We start from the raw sequence: 12,925 nt of genomic DNA, 5'->3' as shown, positions 1-12,925 counted from the left end.
CAACCATGTTTTTTTACCCTAGCAACCAACTGGGCATAAAAGGGATTCTGTTAGGGATCTCCATATATGGGCATAAAAGGGATTCTGTTAGGGATCTCCATATATGGGCATAAAAGGGATTCTGTTAGGGATCTCCATATATGGGCATAAAAGGGATTCTGTTAGCTGTTAGTGATCTCCATATATGGGCATAAAAGGGATGCTGTTAGGGATCTCCATATATGGGCATAAAAGGGATTCTGTTAGGGATCTCCATATATGGGCATGAAAGGGATTATGTTAGGGATCTCCATATATGGGCATAAAAGGGATTGTATCCCAGATGATGCCCTGTACTTGGGATTTGTTGATGTAAATGTTCACATAGAGTGTAATAATTGGTAAAACAAACTTTTGGCCTATTTGTGGAGATAAGCGACCAACGGTCGCTTATCTCCCGATTAGGGAGTCTTACTGGTTATGCTATGTTGATGAATTAAGGATGTAGGACAACAATTGAAATTAGTCCCCAGGACATTTCTGTGTTAACCTTTTATCCTTAATGTCTGACTGTAGCATGTAATGTTTACATTTCTGACTAATAAAGTATACAATCAATCAATCAATCAATCAATTCTTCCCTCAACTCTGGCTGACACTGTCTCTTGTGAGTGGATGGATGGATTAGGAGAGACTACAGTAGTTGTTGAGGTGGAGAAATGTCATGACTCACAATCCCGTCATTCCAAAGATAATGGCAAAATAATATATTGCCTGGCGAGCCGTAGCTCTAGACCAGGGGTCTTCAACGTCTTTCAGGCCAAGAACCCCTTAGCTGAGAGAGAGCTGAATCAGGGACCCCCCTACTACATATACTGTATAATATTGTGTTGCAGATTAAACTTTTTCATAATATTTCAGAGACAGATTCATGACTTGTTTGACAGCACTATCATCGGTGTTGTGTAAATTAATATTACACAACATAATCATTTATGTTTGTTTCTTTGTTTTTGTCAAATTATTTTTCAAATAAGATTCTGAATTCATGTTAACATGTACTGTATATTCAGACATTGCATAGTAAACTTGACCTTTGGCTTTGTCCTTGCTCTACTCTTTTCCCACTCTATACCAAATAGCATAAAAGCTGCAAGACCACATTGGAGACATGAAATGTTTCATTACACTTTAATGACTTATCCTGGGTTTAAGTTATATTGTATTCTAAAACGGCTAGTTCCATTCCTTGATTTTGATTGGCTGGTTGCTGTGGTATATGAGAATATAACCCACACCTTGAATCAGTTTATATCAAACCCAGGTGCGTTATTTATTTCCACAGTGTTCCACAGTGCACCAATTATCTGCACCTGTGTTGTTTCTGCAGCCTGGCCGGGAAATACTTTCTTGCAGAGCAGACCTTATTGTGTATTATTAGTGAAATAGAACAGTTTTAATTGGTACATGTCTATGATTTCCATGTTGCAATATTGTGACCGTTTTAGAAAAGCAATAAGCCACGCGAGGCTTGTGGTTACCGGGGTAGTATACACCGGCTGAGAGGGTCGGAAACACTCGGCTGTGCCTCGTGTTTCCCAACGCCTCTCAGCCGGTGTATACTACCCTGGTAACTACTCGCCTCTTGTGGCTTACTGCTTTATTATACTTTTTACTATTCTTTTTACCACAGTATACTATTTTACCAAACCAAATCAAAATATTTTTTTATCACTGTCAAAGTGAAAGGGCAGGGCTATGGCAAATGTGGGTTGGATGTAAGGAGCAGCATTGCATCTGGAGGCTGATGGTGAGGCGTTTACACTCTTATTCTTATTTGGATAGGGAGCGTGCCACCAGCTGTATAACGTTGTTGCAGAAAAGTGTCCTAAATCCTTTACTGTGTCTGACAGAAATAGGCCAAAATCAAGCAGTATCAAATGGTTTTCCAGTGGGTTTCTTCATTACCACATGATAAAGGAGAGAGTATATCATTGCTGTCGAGCAGAAACATCTCCATATTCTAACAGCGTCACACAAAAGCATCAAAAGTAGCAGATCTGCAAGCTCGAGATGTGGCACAGGGTTTTCCTTTCCTTTATCTCACAATTTTGTAACCCATTTTTCCAGGTTTGTAACCCATTTTCTCCAGGTTTACTGCATGTTTTTTGTGAGGGTACATTATGTTAAATGTTTAATACCTCTAAAATGACAAATACATTGGCCAAATTGTCAAATATTAGAGGCTGAAATTGTGAAAATAGCCGACCTACAAGCGAGGCGTTGTGAGCATGTAGATCGGCTATTTTCACAATAGAACCACTGTCTTACTCAAGGACACTTCGACAGTAAATCAGGAGGAGCCGGGGATCGACCTGGAAACCTTTTCCAAATTTGGCCGCTCTACCCCCTGAATCCAAAAAAAGAAAGGAAAAAAAACTCTCCTTTTCCGTTTTACCCATGGCCCATTTCTGTGGCCCCTGACCTAAAAGGTTTCAAATAACCACAGTTATGTGTAGCGAAGCAGTGAAATGGATTTCCTCTTTGTTGTGGCATATGACAGGAGGTCAAGGCAGAGAGTATCACGGCACATTCTGAGCAAGGGAGAGTGTGCTCCCATCGTAAATCACTTTGAGACAAGTCTCCCACGTCTGCGAGGGCGTTGGCACAGCAGCACACACAAAAGACATGGAAAAAAAAGGCAAGAAGTATCACTTTACCTATAGGGTAACGCTAGACAGACACAGGATCCAAGGCTGAAAACAAAACACACATCCTGTGTATGTGCCATGACTGTTGTTGTCTTTAAGTAAAAGTTCTTGCAGGGCTGGTCTGACCTGCTGGTGGCATGCAGGCCATAGGCTACTGCATGTTGTTGTGTGCACATCAGCAGGGCTGCAACTAAGTTTTACGTTTATTATTCCATAGATTACTATTTCGATTAGTCAAATAATCAAGGACGTTTAAAAAAAAATATATATTTATACAGTATTACACAAAAATAGCCCATTTGCAATCTCATAACACTCAGTGCCTCACATGAGTCACATGTGGTTATTTGAAGCTTTATTTATGGACATACAGTGTCAGTCTCATGTGGTCTATGATGTCAGTCATCTCAGGAAAAGTTATATAAATTAAACTATGTTTCTGCTAAGAGTTACATAGTTTATTTTGCTAAGACTTTGAAAAATGCAAGGAATCGATTCCCGATGAAGCCGGGCGATTTGACATAATGGCCCAAGTGCGTGCCACTGTGGGAGGAGTAGCGTGGCCAAAAGGTTTTTCACTTTTTCTACCACTTTTTGTGGTCACATGTTCAGATACTGGATTCTGATTGGCTTAAAACAGTGGTAAATCAGTCAACAACCTTGAGTTGGCTCATGATGGACCCCAACCACTGTTTCAGGGTTGTTTGGCACTCAGCTTCGCCTCGTGCCACAACCGTGAAACAGTGGTAAATCAGCCAACAACCCACTCCCTCTCAAGGTAAATGGCTTACATCTTGGAGGGGATGGAAGATGGATGGAAAAAAGACGAGTACTATAGTCTGGGCAACCAGAAATATATATTGTGTATATATAGTACATACGAGTAGATCTTTTCCTGGAGCCCACATTCAATGCCACTTTGACTATGTTTGCACCTCTTGGTTCTCCAACATCTCAAGGTCACTAAAAACTAAGTTCAGACCTCCCAAAACAAACTAATTCCACTACTTCGCCCGTGATGTGACCCTCCTAATTCCAACACATTTTTCTAGTCTGTGATGGCTCAGAATAGAAGATTGGATTGTTTTTTAACAAGTCAAGGGCATTGACCTCAATACCCTCATACCTGAATAACTACTTATCCAATGTGAGTGACATGCATAGCCACAATACTAGAGGGAGCAACAACGATATGGTACTACCCATCTATAGAAAAAAAGAAGAAATATCTCATTCTACTACTACTGCCACCAACATGTAATACCCCAATGCCATCCCTTAAAAATTGATCACTGGCCCAAAACAGGCCTGAATATCCATCTATCAGGACTACAAGGGGTGGTCCTGTAAACTTTTTTTCTATAGAAAGGAGGTGATATTCACTGCACATTTCCCCCCTTTTCTCCTTTGTGCATAGTGTTATATTTGTTGATACAGTACTGTATATCTTTTCTCTTTCTATGCCAAAGTATGTTGATGAATTTAATACATAGGTCCCCAGGACTTTTTTGTGTCATTGATTTAGCCTAAATGTCCGACTGTACCATGCTGTTTACATTTCCAACTAACAAAGTATTCAATCAATCAATCTGGTTCAATAACTATGATGACGCTACAAAGGTGTAGATCTGGATTGGAATTACATTCGATATTTCAACCAGATCATTCAGGACAGAAAAACAAATAATCTTTAATCCAGCAATCTTCTTCACAGACCAATCAATGATTGCACACTTTAAGTTCAGTGGTTCTCAAAGTCAAAGTGGGATTCGGGAACCCCCTGTGTGTTTCCTTGAGGGAGTTCCAGGGGGTCTCCGGCAATATTAGATAATATATAGTATCACAATCAGTTTAACCACTTTAACCCAATATGTATTAGCTATTTAAAAATAGATGATATAAAAGCTCAAAATGTGTAATATAATCTTGTATAGGGGTCCCTAGCACAAAATATGTTCAGGTGGTCGTCTGCGGCCAAATACAAGTCAATTTGGGGGTCCAGCACCAGCAAGGAACTGGATGTGCGCAAGCCATTTGTTTTGAACTAGGGGTTCCTTGACATGAAAATGTTACTTCCAGCCTAGGCCCAGGGAATGTTAGAGAGGCAGGGGCTGACATTTTTAAAAGAGCATTTTGGTGAAAATATTGATCGCTGCGACGCGTTTTGAGCTTGGAGGTCGGCTATTTTCAGTGCTTGATTGATACCACACTGAACTGAGCATAATCAAGTCAATACTGGAGATATCATGTGGCGTAACGTCATGGATTTCTACACTGAGGGCAATTCTTTCAACATAAGATGCTGCCTCTCTTGAATGCTGCCTTCAGGTATGGCATGTATCACCATAGTAAAAACGGCATTCATGGTCTGGAGAGGGCAGTTTTTATGGACTAATAAAATGGCAGGGGCTCAAGCCTAGGCATTCTACCCCCCCCCCCCCTCCTCTCTCTCCTTAATGATTGCTTGCCTTGTTCCTTTCCTAGGCTGTCTCTCTCATTTCCTACTTTTTTTCCTTCATCTGCCTCCCTTCGTTGTCTATCTCTCTCTCTCACTCTATGCGGGTGTAACTCTACTCTTGGTTATATTTAGAACCGCGGTGACCCAACATTCACCGATACACTTCTCTACACCTCCTCTCACCCCACCGGGTGCAACATCTCTCGCCCAACCCTAGTAGACAACCCTTGTCGCTTACGGCAACAGTTCCCAACCTTTTCAGTTTCGCGAAAATAATCATATTTGAACTTTGGACCTGGACCCTCCACCTTGACAAGTACTTGAATTGTAGGCATTACATTTAGTTTAGACTCGGTTCTAACTGCAAGCGTGTGAGCTTGTAGATTGGATATTTTCCACAATATTTACCTATTTTTTCCTGTGTAACTTTAGAAATGTGCAGATATACCCTGAATACCCTTAAACTGTATGTTAGTTTGTTTACTGTCGAGTATGAGAAAACAATGTTGCACATTAAGGTCACACAAATACCAGTAAGACCGTCAGGTCGCATACACAAACTTTGGAAGGCAATGGTCAATCAGAAGCCAATCAGATATGGGAAATGGGACAGATCCATGTTGATAACATGACTGTAGAGATACTGTGTACCGCTTTGCATGATTTTAGGGCAAAATCTGTAGGAGCAGTGTCCAAAAATGTGTTCTTCAAAAATCGGTCAGATAGTAGCGCTAGATGGGACAGATGCATTTTGATGACATGTAGAGATACTGTGTACCGGTTTGCGTGATTTTAGGGCAAAATCTGTAGGAGCAGTGTCCAAAAAAGTGTCTTGCAAGAATCTGCCTCATGGCGGCGCTAGAAGAGGGCCATGTGAGAAATGAGGGGTGGGGGTTGTGGTTTGCCAGCCAAGGAGTGTGTGTGCAAAGTTTGGCATGGATAGGGGCAATGGTGGCGGAGATATGAGTAGGGGAAAAGTGTGAAAGCGTGACGTGACATGACGTGATGTAACGTGACTGAGAGACAGACAGCCAGCCAGCCGGTGGAGATTTTGATAGTAACTGCGACCTGGCGGTCGCAATCATACACACAATAAATAACACACACAGATTCAAAGATGCAAAGAGACAAGCGTGTGAATACTGCACATGCACAAAATATGTAATCAGACAGCCGCACACATGCACACATACACATACGTGCGCACCCAGTGAAGATATGCTGGGAGGAGTGAAATCTAAGAACAGTGACAACAGTATTCGTTAGGTTTGGCAAGAGGTCTGGGTCAAGACCATTAGGACACTGGTTCTCAAAGTGGGGTCAGGGGAAACCCCAGGGGTCTTTGAGGGGGTTCCCGGGGGGTCCCCAGTAAAAATAATTTAGTTTAACCACTTAAACTGACCTGGGGGTCCCCGGAGGATCTACTTTCCGGTAGGACAGGGTGATTTGCGGCAGCTACAGCAGCAGCAAGTTCCAATAAGCTGAACATTTCCCAATAGAGCACCAAAGTCTAATGTCATTTACACATCCTACCTGGGTCCCGTAATCTTTCCTCATTCTGAGACTTTTTTCATATCGTGTTATATAGGAACTGTATTCCAAAAAAGAAACAAAAAATGATCTTGGTGGTTTGACACATATGGATATGAAGAATTAACTGACTGCGAGAAAACGCAAATGTTACTGCTGCCGAATGAGTAAAATCTTTGCCAGAAACAGAGCGCATCTTATTTTTGGACCACGATTCTATACGATTTTAAGGTGACCCAATGTCATAGAGAAATTATTTCCGGGAACCAGGAGATGAACAAGTGACATCAGGACTTCACTACTCTATTGAGTCAAGATAGTAGATCAGTGGTTCTCAAACTTGGGGTCGGGACCCCAAGTGGGACCCCCAAATTATTTTGTGGGGTCCCCAGATGACTACATGCTCACAACGCCTCGAGTTGCAAGGTGTTGTGAGCATACTTCTGCTATTTTCACAATATTTATCTGTGGAATCGATCCACATTAAATGTAATACCTACAATTCCAAGTGCTTGTCAGGTCCCCAGTTCAAATATGTTTATTTTGGAGGTCACGGCCTAAAAAACGTTTGAGAACCCCTGTAGTAGATAGATGATCAATGACATGCCGTTATACACCTGCAGCAGAGTTCACCTGACCTACACGTTCACTGTGTGATTAGGGCTGTCACCATTACAACATTTAAGATGACAATGAATTGTCACACAGATAATTGCGATTAACAATGTCATTATGTTTTTGGCATTCAACATTGGAACATTGAATGAAAAATTTAATTTCTGTTTGCCTTTATAGGCCTCGTAATCAAACATTTTCACTGGGCAGGTATGAGAGATATTTCATCATTTAATACTTGCTGAAATTGCTAATCTACAAGCTTGGCCACCTTGGTCATTTTAATCTGGTTGGAGCTTTACAATAACTGGACGTGCTGGGTGCCAGCGAACAGAGGGGAAGGACGCAGATGAAGGGGCTACAAAATCCAGAGTCCTAATTTAATTAAGGAAACATTCTTTCACTCTCAAGTGCCTTGAAGAAAGGTCATCTGTGACATTTCTGCTTCTCTCTTCTAATTAAAAGTTGTGCTCCACCCGTTAATGTTGGCAGTGTGCAGGCTTAATTTTATTGTTGTTCTTTTTTGCCTAAGGACAATTTACAATTTAGGCATTTAATCCAGATCGATTTAGCAAGGTAATACATTAACAAAAATACACCAAATGCATAGAAATATATACGATATGAACATTTCATATCACGATTATTGTGACCAAAGAAATCGTGATTTACGATATTATCGTGATAATCAAAATATCCCCAACATCCATTATCCTGGGGCGGAACATTTGCAAAAAAATAGAAGATCTACAAGCTCACAACGCGCTGCTTTGTGACACGCTGTGAGCTTGTAGATCGGCTATTTTTTGGCAAAGAGATTTGGTAGAGTGAAAAAAAAAGACTGTATCAAGTACGTATATTAAAAGTACGTTTTACCAATTACAGAGGGTTTAAATGGTACCGGATATGCAGCTCTGCAAATAAAAGGTGACTTGATCCCAGTGCATGACGGAGGATGATTTCACGATAAATTGAATCTCCACGATACGATTATCGTGAGTGTTTTTAATCACGATAAACGATAACATCGCTTATCGTCCCATGCACCCTATGGTGGTAAAGCATAGTGACGTGATGCCACTGTCTGGGGGAGGTGTGATGTTATAGACATGTTATCGTCATGTTAAAGTCAACGGTGTTGGATGAAGGTCTTCTAAAATAGACAGGCTTTAGCTACACAAATTCTCCGCACGGCTGTTGACCCAGCGCCACGTGTTCAGGGCCCCCCATTGCACCCTTGCGCAGGGGCGTCACAAGGGGTAGGAAAGTGGGACTGAGTTACCAGGGCCCAAGGTGGAGGGGCCCTATGGTACCTTTAGCTATTGAAAAATAGCAGATATACAAGCTCACAGTGCGGCACCGAGTGCCGCGCTGTGAGCTTGTAGATCTGCTATTTTCAAACATTTTGTACATTTACTTTTGGTACTTTAAGTACATTTTGATGCCAACACTTTCATACTTTTACTCAAGTACATTTTGAATTCTGGACTTTTACTTGTAACAGAGTATTTCTATATTGCCGTATTGATACTTTAACTTAAAGTAAAACAATTTAGTACTTTTTCCCCCACTGGTCCACACACACAAGTCTGCACAAGTCACACACAGGTCACTTCCCAGTGGATGGACACACACACAGCTGTGTGTGGCGGCTTGGGCCATTGTCCACTCTCTCTGACACACAAACACACGTCGCACACACACGCCCGCAACATCCTCGCATGCAGGCTTGCAGCCTAGCACGGAGTGGGCCCCACACAGCAGTCACAGTATATTCACAAATGGATTGCATTTACCTGTATACTGTATAGATAGATGATAAACAGCTTTATGTGTTATTTTAAAAGGAAGCCAACTCCAAGCATACCCTGGAAGAGCACGGTTAAAGGTTAAGTCTTTTCAGAATGGCATTTGATTTGAACCTTCATCCTTGCTCGTCCAGAGTGTGCTTGGAGTTGGCCTATTTGGCTTACTTTCAACTATGATTTGTAAAATGGAAAATGGACTGTGTTAATATATTCTCCAAAGAGCTTTACAGTGTTGTTCCACCTTCACCTATTCACACACACATTCACACAATGACATCAGTGGAATCAGTGTCTTGCTCAAGGACACTTTGATACGCAGCCACTGCCACTCTACCTCCGGAGCCACTGCCTCCCCCATATATACGTGAGCATGTAAGTAACAGTATACAGTGTGTATAAGCAAATGAACAACACACACACACACAGGACCCATCACAGCAATTTGTCGCTGCGTATGATTGAGCTAAAAGTCAACACACAAAACAAGTCTCAAGTTTCAGGAGTTAAATTCTATAGGTCACACCGATGGGCAGCCCTGACATACCAAACAATCAACACCGCTAGCTCTCAGGTTATCCCTGCCCACACAGAATACAAAACACTGATGCTGGACTTCAAAGCCACCAAAGGTATGGCACCTCCGGCTCCATACATTCAAAGCCTGCATGATTGAACCCTACAACCCCACCCGTTCACTCAGATCAGCTAACACAGGGAAGCTGACAGAACCCTCACTAAAGATCCCAGGATAACACTCCACTCATCCCAAACTCTTCGCCCTCCTGGCCCCCAAACTGTGGAATAACTCACTCCCTAGCTTCGGCCGTGGTCTGAAGACTCACCTAATCATTTTGGGGGTGAAGTATCCCTTTAAATTCAACATGCTTTGGAAAAAGCATGCAGCCCCACCCATCCCACCACCAGAACCCAGAAAAGGCTGGGAAACACCGGTGTTGATGAACCAACCCTTCACAGCAACTCATCCTCTCTACAGCACCACGTGACTGCTGCCAGATTAACACCATTTCAAACGCTCACTCCAGTTTCCCCTCCAACACACACACACACACACACACACACACACACACACACACACACACACACACACACACACACACACACACACACACACACACACACACACACACACACACACACACACACACACACACACACACACACAGTCACGCACATGAATACGAAGTCTCACTAACTCAGGAAGACACGTTGGACAACTTTCTCACATATCATAGCAGTCATTCCGACAGCACGGCAAACAAGCAGGGGTTAGGAAATGAGTCGTGAAAAAGGTTAGCAAACAGGTGGTCGGCAGAGAAAGTGCACATTGAGTGTGTGTGTGTGTGTGTGGATGACACCGAGCGTGTGTGTGTGTGTGTGTGTGTGTGTGTGTGTGTGTGTGTGTGTGTGTGTGTGTGTGTGTGTGTTATGTGCACGCGTGTGTGCAAAAGGCTGAGAGCGAAGGAAGTGTGTGTATATCTCCTTAGACACCTGTCGCGTGACCCCCACCCCCTTTCGCGTGACCCAGCTTTCCATGTCCCCTCTTCACACACACACAAACACTCATCCTTTGTACTTTCTCAGAGTTAACTTAACAGAGGATTTTAGTGCGCGCACACGCACGCGCACACACACACGCACACGCACACACACACACACACACACACACACACACACACACACACACACACACACACAATTTCCATCCATGCTGGCAGCACCCACGCCGCTAACACAGCAGGTGCGTCACGGCACACAGAACACAACTAGAGCGAATCAAGGAATAGAGCCACTAAAACCATCAACAGAGCAAAGTTTTCAGCAGGCGAAGAAGACACAGTCAGAAAGACACACGGGAGAGAGTCAGGGAGAGAGGGAGAGCAAAGAGAAAGGGAGAGACAAGGTAAACAAAAGAAATAGATAGAAAGAGCAGCAAGAGAGCGAGAGGAAGTGAGAAAGGGAGAGGGGGGACACTGACCAGAGTTTGCTTGTACCTCAGAGCTTTTCTTTCCGATGCATCTGCGGCCATCGACACACTGTCACTGACCCAAAAATAAACCTGCACAGCAGCCCCCCGTCTGTCTGCCCCCCCCAGCATGTCCTGCCTGCCCCCGGCCCGTACAGGAACACACACACACACACACACACGCACGCACGCACACACACACGCACGCAAATTAACACCCGCACAGAACACACTTACAAAACTCTGTGTTAATTTAACTCTTAAGGGAGTTAAATTAATACTGAGGCTTGTACAGCATACTATTACATGCACAGCATACTGACATGCATGCAAGTCAACATATTTCTGCATTTTCTGCTACTTTAAGTCCAACCATTTCTAGATGGCCCATAAAGTCTGCCAGCAGCCTTATTTATGTCCCTTAAACCAAAAAATAAACGAGGGGAAGCAGCTGTTTTTATGGACCACATATCTGGAACAAACCTGTAGGTCTGCAGTCAGTCTTTCTTTTAAAACACAACTAAACATATTTCTGTTTACAAGCCACCTTTGAGGTGTTGCATTTTCTTTCTGCACTGTAAATGAATCGGTTATTTTTATAGTATAATTGTGTTTTCTTTCATAGATGTTCTGTGTAAAGCACATTGAATTGCCTTGCTGTTGAAATGTACTAAAACTGCCTTCCCATTCTTTGCCAACACTTTGATCAGCGTGCGTTGTAAACTTGTAGACTGGCCATTTTTGCAGGATGATTGCCTATATTTGACGAATGTTCACCTATTATGATGTGCCCAGCACATAATACATAATACAACCTTGAGTTGGCCCCGCCCACTGTTGTGTTGCTGAAACAATTAATGATTGTAACTAAATAACTTGCAAGTTACAACTGTGTTTTCTTTCATTTACTGTATATGGTAGAAGTGGTAGAAAAGCAATTTACCATTCGAGGGTCATGGGTTGTTGGCTGTTGTTTGGCACTCGGCTTGCCTTGTGCCACAACCCTGAAACAGTGGTAAATCAGCCAACAACCCACTCCCTCTCATGGTAAATGGCTTACTTTTTTCCCCCTTTGTGTGTTACACCTCTTTGATACACTTTGTTTGTTGTTTGTTTTCTACAGTATGTAGGAAAACTGTATAGTTTAACTCAGATCATGTGATGGTTGCTTTATTTATGTATTTTTATTTTGAATGATGCGATCTGATTGCATAATGCCAACCCAAACCCCTTGGAAAGCTTTCTTAACTGTAAACCTCAGTAAAAAGAAGTAGTTTAATTTGCATGCTGGGTATTTTATTGTTGTGCTTATCTAACTATACTGTAGTTAGGGAGACCGTTGTTCCATGTTAGAGAGAAGTCAGAGTTTTCACAACATAAGTGTTTGCACATCATCACTGTGGTGACAAAGTTAGCATTCTAATTGTTACACTGTCACTCAGGGACACTTTGACAGGACACACACACTCCAGTGGACATCAAACCAGGGACCATTCTGTGACTCGACGACGGTTTCCGAGCGACTGTCGCACCACAACATCCATGTATCTTTCTTAAGTCAACAGTCTGTATGGTACTGTATGGTGAATTGTGTAGTATTGTTTGACAGGCTGTGGTAACAGATCATTTTAAAATGATCTTATTTTCTATCAATTGCACACCCCATGAAGCCTTGAAGTCATGGAGATCTTTATGTTTTTGTCACATTCCTAAACCAATAATTTGATGACCTCAAAGAGTCACCTACTGACACTCCTATTGACCGACCCGGTCATCAAATTATTGGCTCAGGAATGCAACCAAAACAAACAAAATCACTATTTGAACTATTATAATTTGG

The 12,925-nt window shown here is 42.4% G+C and overlaps 1 protein-coding gene across 1 annotated transcript in view; it reads right to left on the bottom strand.

Annotated features, from left to right (window-relative positions):
• The window catches only part of clcn1a (chloride channel, voltage-sensitive 1a), a gene marked incomplete at both ends in the record, with an annotated part of 58,115 nt that extends 46,967 nt beyond the window's left edge, over positions 1–11,148 (bottom strand). The window contains one exon of the mRNA XM_080735479.1: positions 11,098–11,148. Within this exon, the coding sequence (XP_080591605.1) occupies positions 11,098–11,148 (51 nt within the window). The remainder of the gene's footprint in view (positions 1–11,097) is intronic.
• Between the last annotated feature and the right edge of the window lie 1,777 nt (positions 11,149–12,925).

The sequence above is a fragment of the Nannobrachium achirus genome (genome assembly GCF_963921795.1).
Source record: "Nannobrachium achirus genome assembly, chromosome: 10".
Classification (NCBI taxonomy): Eukaryota; Metazoa; Chordata; class Actinopteri; order Myctophiformes; family Myctophidae; genus Nannobrachium; species Nannobrachium achirus.
The sequence above is the reverse complement of the archived record's forward strand: the minus strand, read 5'-3'. Positions and strand labels throughout refer to the sequence as shown.